Source organism: Eptatretus burgeri, chromosome 15 (assembly GCF_056783735.1).
Source record: "Eptatretus burgeri isolate ZD-2024b chromosome 15, Ebu_testis_v1, whole genome shotgun sequence".
Classification (NCBI taxonomy): domain Eukaryota; kingdom Metazoa; phylum Chordata; class Myxini; order Myxiniformes; family Myxinidae; genus Eptatretus; species Eptatretus burgeri.
Window position 1 is genome coordinate 71,331,978 of NC_140975.1, and position 20,914 is coordinate 71,352,891.

The window sequence follows — 20,914 nt, forward strand, 5'->3', positions numbered from 1 at the left end:
ATTTTGGGAATGGTCGTGCTTTGGAAGGGTAGGGGGTTCGGGGGAGGGGGAGATTGGGGGGGGGGATAGGGGTGGATTTGGGAGAATTGAGGATTCGGTCGAGGGGTGGATTCGGTAGAGGGGTGGATTGGGAGAGAGGTGAATTGGGCAATTACCTGGTGTTTGCTTAATTGTGAGGGTGGTGGGCTTGGGTTCCTCGGGTCTTAAGTTCAAATCCCGCTCCGCCATTGAATTAATACCAGGTGGGGTTGACTCAGCCTGTCATCCTTCCGAGGTCGGCAAAATGAGTACCAGCTTGCTGGGATGAGTGAGCTATTCGAGTATCCTGCGTCAGAGTGGTGACCCATCCAGGGTTTTGCCCAATAGCCCAAGAGACTGCTTCGGCAGCACTTACGCTCTGCACAGACTACGGTCCCAATGGATGGATGGATGGATGCATGGAATTGGGAGAGAGGTGAATTGGGAGATGGGTTGATTGGGAAGAAGAGGATGGCAGGATTGGGTGGAGAGGATGATGGGTAATTTTTGGGTCACTTTCATTTCCCATTGGAAAATATTTGAGCGAACACGTTTGAGATGAATCATGAAAATGGTTCATATTGAAGTAGTCTGTACTATGTTCTGCTGCACATGGGGAGGTCATGCTACACGATGTCATGGTGCACTTTGTCATGCTGGTTACAGGTTGAACGTTTTGAGTCACAACAAACTCGATTTTGTTGTATAATATCACAATTCAATAAGGACATCCAATTTTAATGGAATCTCATGGATTGATGGCATGTTGTAATGAGTGTATTAATCAGCAACTTTTTTCATTCCTGGAGTGGGACTATATAACAGTTATTGTTATTTTTGACAGGGACATTATTGTTCCTGAAAAGATACTTTCATACAATCATACATGTCAGTCAGTTCGCAGGTGTTTCCTTCTCTAATCAAGTTAAGTATCAGAGTGTTGTGTGTTCTTCCAGTGTCATAAAGCACACTATAAGTTTTAAGGTTGTTGATTTTCAGATCATACATCGAGAAGAGTTAACCGGGCGTAGTGGCGTGCGCCTGTAATCTGGCTACTCGGAGGCTGGGTTGGAGGATCGCTTGAGGATGGGGGCTCTGCGTTGGGCCGCGCTATGAGAGGGTGTAGGGCAGCCCGGAATCATGGCGAAACCCATTCCTTATCCCTGTGTCATAAGAGGCGACCAGGGTTGCGTCAGGAAGGGCATCCGGCGTAAAACCTATACCAAATCGGTATGCAGATCATAACGGATGATCCGCTGTGGTGACCCCTAACGGGAGCAGCCGAAAGACGAACAACAACATCGAGAAGAGTTACTTTGGAAGAATGGACCAAAAGGTTGGACACCAGTAAATATGAGGTAACTAGTTCTCAGGAGATAGTAACATGGCTTACACCGATTCATCTGCGTGGAAGTTCTGTCGTTCCACCTCTTATTACCTGTGCTATTGAAGGTGGACAGAGGTTATGATTTCACCCCTGTCTGGCTGTGAGCAGGACATTTTAAAAAAGTTATGGATTAATTTGGACAAAACTTGATGCACAGGTTGGGTTTGTGACCAGGACGAATGTATGAGATTTTGGTGAAGATCCGGTTCCTGATCCGAATACGAGTTTATTATTTTTTTTAAAGTGATTCTTTACCATTGAGAGACGTGGCCAAAAACGATATGTAGCATGATGTCTCAGAAAATTGTGGACGAGTTATGACAAAATGGAAGGGAAAATGGATGGAGTAAAAACCAGAAAAATCTGAGAGGAAAACCTCCTGCCCTCTTCAAGAAAGCTGAAATTGGGATGGAAGTTCACCTTTCAGCATGACAACGACCTGAAGCACACATCCAAAGCTCCGCTGGAGTGGCGAAGAAACAAAATGATAAATGTCCTTGAGTGGCCCAGTCAGAGCCCCGACTTAAATCCAATCAAAAATCTGTGGCATGACTTGAAGATTGCTGTCCATCAGCACTCCCCACACAACTTCACTGAGGTTGAACAGTTTTGTTCAGAAGAATGGACAAATATTGTCCAATCAAGGTGCACAAAGTTGGTGGAGACCTATCCCAACAGACTCACAGGTGTAATTGCCATCAAAGGTGCTTCCACCAAGTATTAACTCATGGGGGTGAACACTTATCCAACCAAGATATTCTAGTTTTGTATTTTTAATGAATTTTCTGAAATTTGTATAATTTATTTTTCATGTGGATATTGTGCGTTGCGATGTGTAAATCAAGGTGGAAAAAGTCTGATTTAATGCAGTTTAATTACAGGCTCTAAGGCAACAAAAGGTAAAAAAAAATGAAAGGGTGTGTAGTCTTTGTACCAGCACCGTGTGCACTCCACCGAGTGCCGTTCTCGTTCACCCTGCAAGGTGCTCAGCACAAGCACTGCATAAAGGAAGGAATGGTGAAAACCTTTTGGTTGTAAGATGTGTATCATCAAAAGCATTCTTTGTTTATGTTTGTTTGCAGAAGAAGGAATCAATCACGAGTGCAAGCTCTGCAGTCAGACGTTTGATTCTCCAGCCAAGCTGCAGTGTCACTTGATCGAGCACAGTTTCGAGGGCATGGGAGGAACATTCAAGTGCCCTGTTTGTTTCACAGGTAAAAATAAATAAATAAATAAAAAGTCTTCATTTGTCTTTCTCTGTAACTTTAGTCAAACACAAGAGTCTTTAAGGCTATGGAATCGGTAGCTATTTGTTTTCATAAATTTGTTATGATTTAAAACATTTTTTTCTGGTGAAAAACCATGACCGGTGGATTTTTCAATTTTTTTCAAATACATGATTGACGATCGTGGAAAAGTGGAATGGACACCAACAGCAGAGTGGAATTGAGGGTGAGATCAAGGGGAGGCGAAGGACATGTGGGGGTGAACAAGCTGCACACAAGCTGAATTAAACACAACAAGAAGAGAAAGGGGAAACTGGGGATGAGAAAAGGGTGTGCTTAGGAATGGGATCATTGAGGGTAGAATAGATCATGAATATGGAAGGTGGATGACCTGAAGTAGTGGTGAACATCTGTTTTCAAGACCTGGAGGTTAAGAATGAGACTGAACAGACGAGGGAAGTTGGTTTCATAGGTGAGAGAAAAGCCACACATGACTGGTGCATGAAAGCAACATTGCACAAAGTGCAAAACACAGAAAGTGTTTTTTCTATGCAAGGTCGTGGCTCGTGAGAACACTGAAGAGATCAGGAAACACCAGAACAACAGGAACAGAGAGGGGGAGGGAAAGAGTGGGGGTGGGTGAGATATCAACAGCAGGCTTGAGGGACAAAGTAGACAGAGACTTGGACAAACAATAGGTGTGCAGAGGAATGAAGGGTTGGGGAGGACACATTGGATGGACAAGATGAATGCAGAAGCAAACTCTCAGGAAGGAAAAACTAGAAATTTGGAAGGAGATTGGCATGGGTTGGCAGTGGGGAGGGGTGGTTTAATGGGGGTATAAAATATCATGGCTTTGGAATGGGAATGATCTGAGATGGTGGTGACAGCTGTCTTGAAGACCTGGAGGGAAGAATGATGTTGACAAGAATGTGGTAGTTGGTTCCACAGTTGGGAAAAAGGAGGAGCGAATAAGTGGAGGTGAGCAGTGAATCTGGATTTAGATATAGACAAGTCTGGAGACGGCGATGGTTCACGAGCAATGTACACGGTTCGCCTTTTTTATTTTTTGACCTTCGAGGGGACCCCACGGGCAAACTGGCGGGAATGGGGAAAAAACGTTAATGATGAAAGTTGAGTATTCGAAGAGCACTACTTGCATACCAACTTTCATTCGAAACAATTGAAAACCCTAGGAGCTCGATGCCCAATTTATTGATTTTTTTGACATTTTCTAAGTTCGTGACCTTGTGACCTTGACCTTGGGACGAAAATGAAAAATCGAGCTCCGTGGGGCTATGCAGGTGCCATTGGGCTAACCAAATACCGAAACCCTGCCAGATTCGACAAACCCCCTCGGAGAAGATGTAACTTTAAATCGGCTACCCCCTAAAAACTTTTTCTTTTTGGGGCGTAGCTCCGCCCATAATGGGCGCAGCACGCCCATTCTCCGGAAAACCCAACTAGATCATGATACAAACCTCCCACCCAAATTTTATCAGGATCGGATCAAAACCCACGGGAGCTATGCTCGGGACAGACAGACAGACAGACAGACACACACATAACGAATAAAGTGGTCACTTACTGATTCGTGAACCAATAGTTTCACCAGAAGGGGGTTGATGGTGGACCGTGTGTGTCCTGTAGAAATCTGGGGTGGGGGGGGGGGTTCAAGGCACAGAAAGAGCAGAGGGTGCAAGACCAGAAAGGAAGTAGTAGAAGACCACAAACCACTGACCTGTCTGTGATGGCTAAGTGATAGACCTATAGACTCAGCTTCATTGCAGGAGATTCCAATGATCTTGAAAGCCTTGGTTTCCACGGCGTAAAGCTGAGAAAGATGTGAGGAAGGGGAGCCAGTCCAGACGGGAGAGCAGTACTCCATCGAGCTGTGGATGAAGGCTTTGTAGGTGCAAAGGAGCTCAGGTTTGCCAAGGAAGGACTTTGTATGATGGAGGATACCCAGTAGACAGCTGGCTTTGGAGACCAACTTTGAAATGTGGTTTGCCCAAGAAAGATCATGGCTGATCGTGAGACCGAGGAATTTGAATGACTGAAGTTCCTCAAGAGGATTGTGAAGAAGGTAGATATGAGGCTTTGTCAGATGGTCCTTTCAGAGAGAGAGAGACAGTGAGAGTGTGAGATTTTTCAGGATTGAAAGACATGTTCCAAGTGTTTTACCAGCTTGTCATTTTTGGCAATGTTTAAAGAGAGGGAAGAAGCTGCAGCCTGACTGTCTGAAGAATGAGTGATGCCACGGCAGATGGTGGAGTCACAAGGAAATACATCAAGAGGATTTTCCAGATGGACTCTCCAGAGTCAAGAGAAATCATTGATGAAGATCAGGAATCGGACTGGGCCCAGAACACTGCCTTGGTGCACTCCAACCTTGACAGGGAGAGGAGATGAAATGATTACGTTGAGAACCGCAAGTCAGTAAGCCATGTGTTCAATTTGCCTTGGATGCCATAGGCAGAGTGTGTGGCGAGAAAGACGGAATGCCAAACTGTATCAAAAGCACGAGATAAGCCAAGAGAAACTGCCCTGATCTCATGTCTGACATTGAGTGCCTCCATCCATTGTTGGGTGAGTAGAAGCAGCATGTTCAAGGTTGAGTGATCTGGGCTGAAACAAAATTGGTGATCTGAGATGAGGTTGTTGGAGAAAAGGAAGGATTTCATATCAGCTGTGATGATGGATTCCATGACTTTGCTGATGATTGGAAGCAAGCTGATAGGTTTGTAGTTTCGGGGATCAGTTGTTGCACCTTTTTATGTCATGCAATGATGGCTGATGCCCAAGCAGATGGAAGATGACCAAGCACAAATGATAGGGTGTAAAGCCCAGAGAAAGGATGCGCAAGAGCAGCTGAGCAGGTTGTTAGGACATTTGAGCTGACACTGTCTGCTCCAGTTGCAGAGTCAAAGTCGAGGGTTGAAAGAACCTTTTGCACCTTCTCACGTGCAAAGGACAAAGAATCCAGGAGCAGTTGGGGACACAAGATTTGTGGAAACAAACACAGAATTGAGGCATTCGGCCGTCTCACGAGCGGATTCAGCTATGCTATAATTTAAAGAGAGGGAAGGGATGAAGTGGAGCATCTACCAGAGATAGACTTCACAAGATGACACCAGGTTTTGGAGGAGGGAGACAAGTTTGAAAGGTCATTCTTGAGGTTGGATGGATATTGTTTTCTGGCTCTCCTGAGAGTGCACATACACTTTTGTTGCAGACTTTATGGAATGTACTGAGATTGCCTTTGGTCGGATTTGCTTTCCAGGAAGAGAAAGAAAGTTGTTTTATAGCAATTATCTCTTATCACCACAGGTTATAGTGAGGCAGTTACTCTGAAACAACTTGCCTCACCATAGGAGGTGTAAGATGAGTACAAGTACAGTGTACCTTTGGTGGGAAGAAGGGTAGGACAATTGAAGATGAGATGAAATGGATCTGTGCATGAGGAGAGTGAGAGCGAGTGTGAGAGAGTGTGAGAGAGTGAGAGAGAGAGAGAGAGTATGAGAGTCTGTGGAAGAATTCCCAGGTTGAGTTAACATCAGGGGCAAGAGATGTGGGAGACCAGTCCTGAAGAGAGGTAGTTACTTGCATTCCCTGGCAATCTGCTTGAGTGAACTGCCAGACTCACCGGCATTGATGCAGTTCTCTGAGAATTACCAGAGAGATGTTGACTTTCACAAGCATAGGATCACACCCAAGTGGGCCCACGACCCTCCTCTCCCTCCCTCCGAGGTTCACTTCCCCGCTCGCCATTCCCGTCGGCACTGCCTAGACTGTAACTTTGGAGATCTCCAAGAGGCAGCATAGGAGCTTTTGGATCTGAGTGTGGTTTTGAACACCGAGCGCCGACTTCCATCTGCCCCACAACCGCCCCAAGGTTTTCTCCACACAGTTTGCAATCATCCGTGGGGCGACCCTCCAACGGCAGCTCGGATCCGGCCCTCGCAAGAGGGTAGTTTTGATGCCACAGTGAGCATCAGGCGATCCAAAAGATTATCTCCCACTGCAACAGAGGATTCCCCCTCCCCCCACCCCCCGAATGGTTTGCGTGTAGGGCCGTTTCGCCGGTAGTGGAAAGCGAAACGGTGAGCCACAATAGCGGCCACATCCTTTCGCCATCTGCCACCGACCGCTTTTAGGTAGAGCTTGGAGAAAGCTGACAGATCGGCGTTCCAATGGGACTCAGGCAATGGCATGCGACTCGCCCCGCTCACAGTCGGGAGATTCCACCCCAAGGTACCAGCTGCATCCCCCCAAGCTGCCATGGCACATACGGAGCTGGTCCCTGGGACTGAACCGAACGGGCTAAGCTCAGATGGACAGTCCTGAGGACTTCCGCTATGCGTGCCTCACATGACTGCCATCTCGCAGCAAGGTCCCAGACAGTAGGCCTGAGCACAACCCATCATGGGAGGTCAGACATGGTCCTGACAAGTCGGAACCGAGTCAAAACCGGAAATGCCCGGGCCCACCGCCCGAAGACCATCACTCACTTGTACGTGTCCATCCGGAGGTGGCTCTAACACATCTGGAGGTCCGCAGGGTGGGAAACTCCATCATGAGCTTGACTGTTGACCAGTCGAGCTAAACCGGAAGCGGGGGGAGGGGGGTTGGCAGGGCCCATTGAATACGGAAGATCTCCCGAAGGAAGACCCCAAAATGCTCTGATACAAGGTGCTTGCCCTTTCAGAATCGGTTGCCGCAGGCGGCGACCAAAGGCTCAGTACTCTTGGGTTCCACGCGGAAAGTAAATCATCACCAGAAATCCGGAAGGGATGGGGGCCAAATAGGCCTCGGGGGTTCCTGATGTTATTGGTTTCAGGCAAAGGAGATGTGGCAGAACATCCAGGGGGAGGCTTGGCAGCTCGGGCAGCTCGGGCAGCTTGAATCACCTGCACCGCCCACCACAGGTGGACCGCATTCAGAATGCACTATGAAAGCAGGAGTCCCATCAGGAGCCCCCACTTAGTGGTTGCAACCTCTCCATCAAACCACGTAACCTGCTATTCCCCGAGCCCCAGGTGGCCAACCCTCACCATCCATTCAGGAAGGTGGAGTCCACAGACCAGCCACTCCCAAGTGGCCCTAACGAGGCCACGAGGGATGTGGTTGGTTGCCACTGTAAGGTCGGCAGATAACATCTGCAAGGGCCTGTACAGTGGAAATGGGAACATGAACTCAACTGCCCCTAGATCGGAGAATGATTGCTTCTGGCGATAGCTTAAGGTAGTCTAGGTCCCCAATCAATAACCCGAGGGGGCGCACGTGCATTTTCTGACCGGAGTGGATTAAATTCCAAGCACACAAGCCTTCTTGCGCAAGCCTCCTCGAGGCGTAGAGCCAATGGGCCGTTACCAACCAGGGTCGACATCTTGATGAGCCACCAAGTGCAGTGCTCAATCGCGAACCTCATCTGGCGGCACTCAGGGCGGCACATGTCAACGGTAACATGTCGGCCATGCACCGCCACCAGGGCCACAGTTTTCGAGACCAGCACCTGTCAATGAACTCGATGAGCGACTTGCGGGCCTTATGACCCAGGCGAGCCAGGTGGTCGAGGACTGTGGTCCGGAAAGAGGGAGGGATGGGGAGAAGGAATCGTGAAGTTAGGGGAGCCCCCCTTGGGTGGCTGAGGTTGCACCTCGCTGCCCAAGAGGGGGACTCTTTCCTCAGGACTTTGTCAGGCCTCACTGGGGCACATATGTCATCATGTTGTGACCCGTCGGTGGGGCTGACCACAGTCTGAGAACACTCCATACATTCGACGACAACGTCCACAGGTCAAATTGTTGACACCTACGGTGGATGCACGGCTGTCGCTCTCGAGGCATGGCTGCCCCTACTGACCTCGGAAATTTGAGGTCCACAGAGTGAAGGATAAGGGAGGGGGGCTTTGGAAGGGTGTGGGATGGGAATGGGGTGAGCCGGGGAGTGTGAGGGACAGGGGGAGACTGGGAGGGTGCTGGATGGGTGGGGTTATAGATGGGAGGGGCAGGATGGGGGACAAGCTGAGAGGGAGCTTGATGAGAGGGAGGCCAAGAGGAGGCAGGATGATGGTGGTGGGGGTTGAAGGATTGGGGTGAGGGGAAGCTTGGAGAGGTTGCGAGATTTGGGGGGTGGGAGAGGGGGGGGGTGGGACCCATGTCAGGTCAGGTTCGATCTGTGACCTGCTACAGGTACCATGTAAACCTGTACTAACCTGTTCCATGGTCGGGTTGTCGGCGACTAAACTGTCTCCCCCACCAGGTTTTCTGGTGAGGAGGGTGTTTGGATATGGACACCCAGCAGGATTAAAAACAAAACCTGTCAAAGGGCGGAGGAGCTCCTTGTGAGCCAACGGCCATCCATATCTAGTGCCCAACTGTGTCTGCGGACGTCCTCCTGCAGTTGGGTTACTTCTTATTAGGAGGTTGGTGGCAGGATTTGCACTCCAGCCACCGTAAAACGCTTCATTCCGCAAAACGCAAAAACGCAAAAAAATCTGAAAACCCACTCCGTGGGAGTACCTCCTGTGCAGCTTCCCTTCGCAGGGCAGCTCACCGGATGATGGGATTGGGGCAAAGCCTTCGGGACCCCCAATCTTTGATAGGAGGGAAACCACGGGGTAACATCCCTGGGTCAGATTGCGGGAGAGTGTGTCGGAGTGGTGCTGAGGTGTCGTCCACCAGACGGTGGTCTCCTTGGGTTAACCTGAGGCGGTCCCTTCGGGTGGGTGCCTGGAATGTCCTATCCCTAAGAGAGGATGATCACCTGTCTCTGTTATCATCTGAGCTCAAGCGTTTGGACATCGGGATTGCAGCTCTCTCTGAGGTTCGGAGACCGGATTGCGGCGAGATAATGGTGGGTGGTTACACCTACTATTGGTCTGGTCGCTCTGATGGTTACCATACCCAAGGAGTTGCTGTAGCTGTGGCCAATAAGCTGACCCCAATGATAATTGAGGTAACACCGGTCAACGAGCGTATTATGAGATTAAGGATTCGTCACTCCTTAGGTGTCATTTCCCTGGTCTCTATTTATGCTCCGACTGAGGCGAGTGATCTTACCGTGAAGGATGCATTCTACGCCACACTCGAGTCTGTGGTTGATCAGTGCCCCAGACGAGATACACTTCTAGTCTTGGGGGATTTCAATGCATCGACTGGAACTGATAGGGATGGTTATGAGGTGTGTGTTGGTCCCCATGGGTCAGGAACTATGAACCAGAATAGCACTAAGTTCCTTGACTTTGCAAGAAGTCATGGACTTAGGGTGGCTGGTTCATGGTTTCAGCGCCCGCAAGCTCATCGCTGGACTTGGTATTCCAACGCTGGCGGTGTGGCAAAGGAGATTGACCATGTCCTCATTGACGGTCGTTGGAGGATGATCCAGAACTGCAGGGTCTACCGGAGTGCTCAGTTCCTCAATACTGACCACAGGCTTGTTGTAGCAACTCTAAAGCTGCACCTTAAATCCTGGAGAATGGTACCATCCCAGCCTAGGCTGGATGTTGCCAAGCTCAGGGATGAGAGAGTAGCTGAGGAGTTTGCGAACAGGCTGAGTGGACACTTGGGGGTCTGGGTGCTTTAGGGGGTCCTGAAGAGTTGTGGAGCACCTTCAAGACCACCGTCCTTGATGTTGCCGGTGGATGCCTTGGAGTTCACCGCAGGGCAAAGAAGAATTTTGTCTCTCAAGGGACACTGGATACCATTGACCAGAGTCGCAGGGCCAGGCTGAATGGCAGAGCTGAGCTGTTCAGGGAGCTGAGGCGTAAAACTGTACGTGCACTGAGGGTGGACAAGGAGGCCTATGTGCGAGGAATCTGTGAGGGGTAGAGCATCACCTGTGGACAGGTGATTCTCGTCCCGCTTACAGGGGAATTCGCGCATTACGTTCATCCAAGCCCATCCCTCGGAGCACTGCAGTTCGAGCAGAGAGTGGTAGGCTCTTGACAGAGGAGTCTGAAGTGAAGGCCCGCTGGGCCGGTTACTTTGAGCGGTTGTACCAGGCTGATCCCCCAGCTGTCGAGTTGGACGTCAAGGGTGTTACAATCCCTGTTGCTGACCCTCGAATCAACTGTGGTCCACCATCGCTTGTGGAAACACGGGCTGCGGTGAACCAGTTGAAACGGGGCAAAGCTCCAGGGATCTGTGGCATCCATGCTGAACTTCTCAAGGCTGGTGGAAATGCTGCACTCGTGTCGTTGCATGCAGTTTTGTGCTCTGCCTGGAACACAGGCATCATCCCAACTGACTGGAAGAGGGGCCTTGTTGTCCCTCTCTGGAAAGGGAAGGGTGATCGCCAAGACTGCAACAACTACCGAGGGGTGACGCTGCTCTCAGTGCCGGGCAAGGTCTTTGCTCGGATAATTCTTGATAGGGTTCGCCACCATCTGCTTGAGCACCAGCGTCCAGAGCAGTCAGGCTTTACACCAAAGAGGTCAACGATTGACCGTATCCTTGCTCTTCGTGTCCTCACTGAACGCAGACGAGAGTTTCGGCAGGGGCTGCTTGCAGCCTATGTTGATCTCTGTAAAGCGTTCGATTCAGTGAATCGGGATGTCCTCTGGAGGATTCTTGGTCTTCGTGGGGTGCCACCGAAACTGATCGATCTGATGTCTGAACTCTACTCTGGTACTGAGAGTGCTGTGAAGTGTGGTGGTACCGCCTCTGACTTATTTCCAGTTGTTACTGGAGTTCGTCAGGGATGTGTACTTGCCCCCACACTTTTCAGCACTTGTATGGACTGGATTTTTGGGAGGATGTCGGAGAGATCAAGTTGCGGTGCATCGTTTGGCAATGTCAAGATCTCGGACCTTGATTTTGCAGATGATGCAGTCATCTTTGCGGAGACTTTAGACATCCTCTTGGGGGCCCTCGAGGTGCTGAATGAGGAGTCGGAGCCGTTGGGATTACGGATTTCTTGGGTCAAAACAAAGATCCAGGCTTTCGGTGACATCTTGGATGCTGCTGTCCTGTCTGTGTCTGTTTGTGGTGAGGATGTTGAGGTCGTGGATAGATTCACTTACCTTGGCAGTGATATTCATGTCTCCGCAGGTTGTGAGCCGGAGGTCAATAGACGTCTGGGTCGGGCCTGGGGAGTCATGGATTCACTGGATCATGGGGTGTGGCGCTGCCGGTACCTGTGCGGGAGGACGAAAGTCCGAGTCTTCAGGTCCTTGGTACTTCCAGTCTTGCTCTATGGGTGCGAGACTTGGACTTTGACCAAGGATCTGAGACGGAGACTTAATTCCTTTGGTACCAGGTCTCTTCGGAGAATCCTTGGCTATCGCTGGTCGGATTTTGTGTCCAACGAGCGGTTGCTGAGAGAGACTCGGATGAGATTTGTTACCTGCATAGTCCGTGAGCGTCAGCTGCGGCTGTATGGACATGTGGCTCGTTTTCCTGACGCTGATCCTGCTCACCAGATTCTCTCAGCGAGGGAGTCTCATGAGTGGAGGAGGCCAGTGGGCCGACCACGTGCCTCATGGTTGCAGCAGGTTGACCATCATCTCAAGGAGATGGGGATGGGCCTGGCATCTGCCTGGGGGATGGCCAGACGGAGGCCCCTGGAGTACCGGCGGAAAGTGGACGCAGCGACGCGCTGTTCTGGCACATGCTCCCATACCTGACCTGACCTGAGAGGGGGGTCACTGCAGCCGCTACCCTGATAGGTCGTGCAACACTTACCTTAAAGCTGTCGACTCTCAGTTCGATTCCCAAACCCACAATAAACTGTTGTATTAGTGCTTCACAGGCAGGGCGTTTTATCACTCACCCCCAGGTAGCCACTAGGCCGGGTGTCCCTTTTGCTGGTATTAGCTGTTTTACGTTAAAGATCCCACGCTCACAGTGTCCTTCTTGAAGAGTAGTAGAGTTATCGCCAACACCCTGAACAAATTACAAATTCCTGGTCAAACGTACATGGGGGCACCGCATCAGTGGCACAGCCGCACTCCATTGCAATGATGCAGCCAGCAGCCACAACCCGCACACGGGAGAAGAAATATAATCCTCTACAGGTGATGTCATACTGTAGCGTAATAGGCATGGTCGAAAATCTAATGACGTTCTCGTGTCTATTTTGCTGCAGTCCAATCTACCTGTGGATAAATGTTTTGAGCAACAGGCTCAGATTTTTTCCATCTGTTCATCGCCGGTTTATCCTCCTTTTCATGGATGTTTACTCGGGTATATCTCCAGATGTGTTTGTTGACCACAGACAGGATGGTGGGTTACAGACGCATCCCGTCAGTCAGGATCCGTGCTCGCTGGTGTGCGACGTGGTTCCTCGTTCCCTAACAGCAGAGGGGTTTGTGTCTGATTTGTTTGTAGGTTTTTAAATGAAATTATTTAGAAGACAAGACAGATTAAAGATGTTGAAAGTATTTTGATTAATATACTTTCTAATAGTACTTTATTATTCTTACCCCACTCACGCAAAGCAAAAAGTGGGTTAAAGCAATTGGTTCATGTCGATCCATCCGTTTGTCTGTCTGTATGTCTGTATGTCTGTCTGTCTGTCTCTCTGTCTTCTCAGTTTATGATCATCAGTTTATGATTGAGAAGCGTATTTAAATTGAATGTTATATTTTCAACACGAATCGGAACATGAATCGGAAGACAACTTTACTGTTTAACATACTTTGGCTCTGAATTCTTCCCGACCGCACATGCACAAAGAGGAGTGATAATACTTTGACTCATTCTGCCTGCCTGGCAGTCAAACAAAATTAAAAATAATTCCAAACAGGAAACATACTGTTTTTAAGGACGTCATAAAGGACATAACGGGTACAAATAACTAATGGAACACGTGGGATAGGGTGATGTAATACACACTGCGTAAAACGACAGTAAAACCTGTAATTGATTCATTTTTATGCCTTAAAACCTCTTTAAACCTTCATTTAAATTTAATTATATACTTGAACACTGTAGAACACAAATGGCCTTCTTAATACTTCCAAGAACTATGCCACATATCGATATATAGCATGAGAGGGCGTGGCATGTGAGAGGGTCGGGGCGAAGAAGATGCCTATTGACACTGTTTGATGGTGATCAATAAAGCCTCCTTCTCCTAAACTGCCACTCAACGTTGTCTTATTACAGTGTATTAGGGTGAGGTATACAAGACTGCTTCAGTCATGCTAAACTTCCAGATTGGTTTTTTTAATGATCTTGAAAATAACTATTTTATTAAAATTGAAATATCTACTTCAACACTCTTCAAGATAGGCCTGGGGTGTGTTCAGTTACCAAGCAGCTAGCTAGCGCTTGCGAAACCAGCCGTTTCTTATCAACGGTTTCGAACAGAGTGCTTGCTTGAGTGTTTAAGCCACTTGGCAAGTGCTCTACAAGAAATGTAAGAACTGAACACCCCCCCACCCCCCGAGTGGTGGTTTAATAGCTATTATGGCTGGCTTAAGATCTTAGGGTCTTGGGTGTGAGCCCCTATCGTACTATTAAATAACACCAGGTGAGCTGACTCAGCCTATCATCCTTCTAAGGTTGGCAAAATGAGCACCAGCTTACTGGAAACGAGGGGCACTGCATCAGCGGCACAGCCGTGCTCCCAGCAATGATACAACCAGCAACCACAGGCTCTATACGAAATAATAACAATAATATCTATGAACTCTCAATTAATTATTTTGGGATTCTTGAGCTATAACAGTGGGTCTTTCTGCCATCGATTGCTCATTTGTCTGATGGACAATGAACTTGTCTGGGCCTCTCATGGTAGTTTAGAAGTAGAAATCACAATGTTGGCAGCTTTTAAGATCTATTTTATACATGGTCTCGTGAGCTGTAAACAGCTATAAAAACAAAATTTCATGCTTTATTGTGATATAAAATATAGTGAGGTAGTTGAAACATTTATTGACATCATAGGAATGATAGGCATTCATGAAGGAAGGCATTAAGGCAGGTAACCAGAATGCTGTGCTGATATGAATACGATTTTGGTATTATTGTGAGTACTATTGAACCCCAACATTCTCGGTGGATACACACCTGAAAAATGCTGCGAATGTCGAATCTGCTGATGTTGGGGCATTGTTTCAGTGGGGAAAAAGGCGGACAGGTTCCCTGCATTTCATGATTCACTCGGGAAAATCAAAAATCCCATGAAAAAGCATAAAAACTGCGAATGCGCCTGCAAAAAACTGCGAATATGCCCGTGAAAAAGCAAAAGAAAACACCATGAATACGCCCATCAAAAAATGCATGAAAAAGCAGAAAAAACCCACGAATACGCCAGCGAAAAAGCAAAAAAGCACTGTTCAATATGCCTGTGAAAAATCATGAATATGGCCGCAAAAAAGGACGAATACACCTGCGAAAAAAACCCATTGAAAAGCAACCCCCACCCCCTCCCCCGTCAATATGTAAGTAAAAAGGCAGAAAAACACTGTGAATACACCCGCAAAAAAAACAACGCGAATACGCCCATGAAAAGCCGTGAAAAAACACGAATACACCGGCGAAAAACCACAAATACGACAGCGAAAAGCAAAAAAAATAACCCCCACAAATACGCCAGCGAAAAAGCTAAAAAACACCGTGAATGTGCCCGCGAAAAACCGCGAATATGTTCGCGAAAAACCACGAATACACCGGCGCAAAAAAAAACAAAACATGAAAGAGCAAAAAAAGAAAAATTAACGCAAGCAAATACCTCCATGAAAGACGCCCATAAAAAAACATGAAAAAGCGAAAACAAAAAAAACCTGTGAATACACCAGCGAAAAAAACACCGCAAATTCACCCACAAAAAAACCATGAAAAAGCAAAAAAAAAAAAAAATTAACACAAGCAAATACAGTACCTCCATGAAAGACGCCCATAAAAAAAAAACATGAAAAAGCGAAAAGAAAAAAAACCTGTGAATACACCAGCCAAAAAAACACCACAAATTCACCCACAAAAAAAACATGAATAGCAAAAAAAAAAATTAACACAAGCAAATACAGTACCTCCATGAAAGACGTCCATAAAAAAAACATGAAAAAGCGAAAAGAAAAAAAACCTGTGAATACACCAGCGAAAAAAAACACCGCAAATTCATCCACAACAAAAAAAAAACATGAAAAAGCAATAAAAACCTGGCAAATATGCCAGCAAAAAAAAGTTTTAAAGACCGCGAATACACCCGCGAAAAGGCGAAAAAAAAACACCGTGAATACGCTCATGAAAAAAAAACCATGAAAAAGGGGAAAAAATAAAACTGGCAAATGTGCCAGCGAAAAAGCAAAAAAAACACTATGAATATGCCCGTGAAAAAACGTGAATACACCAGCGAAAAAACCAACCCCCCCCCATGAATATGCCAGCAAAAAGCAAAAAACACACCAATATACCCATGAAAAAAAATCATAAAAAGCAACAAAAGAAACCCGCGAATATGCCACTAAAAAACGCATGACAAACCGCAAATACGCCAGTGAAAAAAAACCCCACAAATACGCCCGCCAAAATAAAAAAAACAATCAAAAAAACACCCTAACAAATATGCAAGCAAAGAAGTGAAGAAAACACTGAATATGCCCACAAAAAACACGAATACACCGGCACAAAAAAAACATGAAAAAGCAAAAAAATAAATAAATAAACACAAATGCATCCATAAAAAACGCCCATGAAAAAGCAAAAAAACACCCCGGCAATATGCATGCGAAAAAAAACACCGTGAATGTGCCCGCGAAAAACCACGAATACACCGGCGCACAAAACACAAAATATGAAAAAACAATAAAAACCTGGCAAATATGCCAGCAAAGAAAGTTTTAAAGACCGCGAATACACCCGCGAAAAAGCGAAAAAAACACAACGTGAATACGCTCATGAAAAAAAAAAACCATGAAAAAGGGGAAAAAATAAAACCGGCAAATGTGCCAGTGAAAAAGCAAAAAAAACACCATGAATATGCCCGTGAAAAAACGTGAATACACCAGCGAAAAAAACCAACCCCCCCCCCCCCGTGAATATGCCATCAAAAAGGCAAAAAAACACCGCCAATATACCCATCAAAAAAAATCATAAAAAGCAACAAAAGAAACCCGCAAATATTCCACAAAAAACCCATGAAAATCCGCAAATACGCCCTCCAAAATAAAAACCAAGCAAAAAAACACCCCGGCAAATATGCATACACAAAAGCGAACAAAACACCTTGAATGTGCCTGCGAAAAACCACGAATACGCCAGCGCAAAAAAAAAAAAAACATGAAACAGCAAAAAAGAAATAAACGCAAATGCATCCGTGAAAAACGCCCATGAAAAAAAACCATGAAAAAGCGAAAAGAAAACAAAAACTGAATGCACCTGCAAAAAAGCAAGAAAAAAAACGTGAATGTGCCCCCCCCCCAAAAACACAAAAAAACGGGAATTTCCCCACGAAAAATACGGCCGTGAAAAATTGCGAAAAAGCGAGAAAACACATGAATGCACCCGTGGAAAAAGAAACGTAGAAAAGCGGAAGCACCAGGGCCACAAATGTGGAAGCAAGTCACGTTTTATGAACTGCGAAGGCACGGGGTCCATGAATAGCGGGACCGCGAATGTCAGGGTCTGATAGTAATTAAACAGTTACCTAACCCAGTTGATTTTTCCTTTATTTCCATCGGTTTTGTTATTTTTAAGAGTAGGATATAAGCAGCTCGTCCCTGCCAGCCATGGACTCTATTCTCCTGTCATTTCCTCCCAGTCCTTGCCTTCTTTTTCTGTTTTTCTGTTGAACCACCACCTCCTTCATCTTTCATTGGCAATCAAAATAGAACGCTCCTTGCTTCGACCTCAGCTGCGTCTCATTGTTGTCATTACTCGTACAATAACACCATAAACTGTCAACTGCACTTGGTCATTGATAATCGTCAGTCGAGAGTGCTCCGGCAGGTTTTTAGCTCACCTGGAACATAGTTCAGGTGAGGTATTAGCATCGCACGGTATTTAGCATTGCAGTTATTCAGTCAGTCAGTCAGGATGTAAACACTCCGATCTTCTTCCCTGAAATCACGTACTATTTCAATGAAACTTTACCACAACCTTTATCACCTGTGATGTACTGAAGCTTGTTCATGCCATTAAAAAATCGGGGTTTGAGTGGGTCTACGGGGGTCAAAGTGGGTCCAGGTTTGACCCCCAAAATAGGTATTTCCTTTCTTCTCTAAAACTACACACACAATTTAGATAAAACTTGACCACAACTTTCATCACCCATGAGTAGTCCTATTTTCACCAAACTTTGAGGAACTTTTGAAGACCAAGGCCACCTGATGCTTTGCAAATGCCATCAAAAAATTACAACCCATATTCGTTCGGTCAATTTAAAGGTCAAAGGTCATTACGATTCCAGGATCGCTACTTTTGACTTCTTCTCAAAAAGTATTCACCCAATTTCGATATAACCTGGTTTTAATCATCTCTGCACGGTGCCTTTTTCATTTTTTTTTGTATGCAGTGTCGAGGCTCGTATGAGAGCTAACACACAGAACATATAAGGGGAGCAGGAGCCAAGAAGGGTGGGAGATGGAAGGAAAAAACAGTGGCACAGAGACATGAGGAGATCTGTGGAAGGGAGAGGGATGGGGCGGGGTACACAGGGTAAACAAGGTGGACACGATAAGGACTTTCAGGAAGGAAAGCAGGGAGTATTCCATTCACAAGTTTGTTTGAACCATTGGATAATCTGCATATTTAATGGGTCATCCATGCCTACCAGTGGTTCCCTGGTTCTACCAGGTGAGCGCAGGGGCATTGCCTATATTTTTTTCTAATGATATCAATGTATATGCCTAGTGTTGGCTTCATGGTTAGGATGGCGGGCTTGGGATCCGAGGTCCTGAGTTCAAATCCCGCTCAGCTCTTGAATTAATACCAGGTGGGGTTAACTCAGCCTGTCATCCTTCCAAGGTCGGCAAAATGAGTGCCAGCATGTTGGTATACTGTGTCGGGGTGGCGACCCGTCCAGGATTGTGCCCAATAGCCAAGGAGACTGCTTAGGCAGCACCAACGCTCTGCACAGTCTGGTCCTGATGGATGGATGTCAATGTGCCACCACATGGAATCGATAGTGTACAAGAACTCACTCAAGTTACTGGAGTCTAGTAAAACCCTTACTAAAATCTCCTCTGGTTTCTCACGAAACCCGATATCAAATGTCGTGAGAACATTTTGGAAAGGGAAGGCATTTACTCTGTAAGTCCTTATGTTTGAGGAGGTCCTTCTGAGAGTTACGTTCCGTCCTATATCGGGTCTTTGTGGTGGTTTGTTTTTTTTACCTCCGCCACCAAAGGTGAAGGAGGTTATATTTTCACCCCTCTCTGTCTGTTTGTTTGTATGCTTGTTCGTCTGTGTGCAGGATATCTCAAAAAAGTTGTGGACGGATCCTGATGAAATTTGGTGTGCTGTTTGGGTGTGTGACAAGAACGAACTGATTAGATTTTGGTGAACATCCGGATCCGGATCCAACGACTAGAATTTTAAAAGTCATTCTTCACCATTAAGAGATAGGGCCAAAAATTATATGTATCACATTATCTCAAAATGTTGAGGACGGATTTGAATGAAACTTGGACAGGTTCGGTGTGTGACCACGACAAATTGATTCGATTTTGGTGAAGATCCAAATCTGAATATGGATCCGAGAATGATTTAATTTTTAAAGTGATTCTTTACCGTTGAGAGGTGGGGCCAAAAACGATTATATGGCATTATATTTCAAAAACGTATTGGGCCCAATATATTCTCCTGGATCATGCATTACGTGGCGGAGGTATGTGCGCTACCGATGCCGCATATGCAAACTACAAGGACACTCCTTGTAGTTTGCATATGCGGCATCATTGTACTAAATTAACTACTTACAGTATGTGAGGATAAGGGGACAATGCTCGAATATGATGATTAAAGTAGTGTTGATCCATTTGCTGGCATCTGTTCTCTTGCTAGCGAAGAGTTTGAGTTCAGCATACAATGCTCGGGAAGGATTTTAATCTCGAAGCCAACATTTCTGTTATTTTTTTTTCTGACTCTACTTTAAGAAGGTCAGGGATATGTGAATGGACGAGCCATAAACTTGACGGTAACCTCGTGTGGCCAATTGGCCCATAGATTTTCCTTGGTGACTGACAAATAAGTCTCGTGGGGTTACAGAGTATCCGCTGCGTACAAATTGGAAGAAAGACACAAGCAGAACTTTTACCCAGAAAGCCAAGACCGAGGGTTTAGAGCTTTGAGGGATGGGTGTGAAGCGGGAGGTGGTCGGGCACCTCGTGTCAACACTTGGTGGGGATTTGGGGTGCGGCACACATTCATGTACAGCGAGTGCAACTGGGGGTGAGAGTAAGAGTGATTGAAAAGGTGGGAATGAAAAATAAATTACAATTATGGAATGATAGAAAATGAGAGTGGTAGAGATAGACGAATTTATCATGAGTAGTCAGTATTAAAAAAGCAAACAACCATTGCCCAAAGGTACAACGTAAAATGGTCACTAGCTTTTTTGGTATGGCTAAAGATGACTTTGAGGGTCATTTTCAATGTATTTCTTCACCAGGAAGACAAATAGTCAGAGCAACAATAATGCAAATCTATCTTGTAGCTCATTCACAGCATACCAGTGAGTGAAAGAGAGAAATATAGAGTAAACTTGAGTGAGAGTGAGAGAAAGTAAAGGGAGAGCAAAAAAGAGACTGATAGTAGTCCTGCTGTGTGATTCTCACTCGAATTTTTGAGGCTTGTCAGTCCTCCCACCATAAGCTCACCAGGATGTTTTGAAGGGTGTGTAGAAAATGTAGAAACAGGGATGGGGGGTGGTGAGGTGAGGGGGGCGATGGAGGGGTGAAGCAATAGGGGGGCGAGCGGGAAGGCGGGTCCCCATAGACGCCATCTGCTCCCGTCCTGCCTCTCTGCATTAATTACTCGCAATGTCACCAGCGTCACCACCATAAAAATGCCGCTCTGAGCCAGACTTGTGCGAGCCAGCACGCTTCACTGCTGGGTGAAGGAGGAATGAGAGAAAGGAGGTGGGGGAGCAGGTTAAGAGTGAAAGAAACAGACAGATATTTGGAACTCGAATCTAAATTTGAAAAGTTCAAATTGATACCTTGAGGTTATTTTAATATGTTATGACATCATTATTTATGATGCACCTGTAAAGGTTATTCACAAATGATAAAGGCCATCGATTAAAAAGTACCACCTGGATTACAAGGCTTCACAGATATAGAGTTCAGTGAGCACGCTGTGTGTTGGAGCAGACGGACATGGAGTAGACCATT

The 20,914-nt window shown here is 46.4% G+C and overlaps 1 protein-coding gene across 7 annotated transcripts in view; it reads left to right on the plus strand.

The window, feature by feature from the left end:
* LOC147012508 (uncharacterized) overlaps positions 1-20,914 on the plus strand; it is a 250,295-nt gene that overhangs the window by 220,928 nt on the left and 8,453 nt on the right. For all 7 annotated transcript variants that reach the window (XM_085856900.1, XM_085856896.1, XM_085856898.1 and 4 more), the window contains one exon: positions 2,488-2,619. In XM_085856900.1, the coding sequence (XP_085713026.1) occupies positions 2,488-2,619 (132 nt within the window). The remainder of the gene's footprint in view (positions 1-2,487; positions 2,620-20,914) is intronic.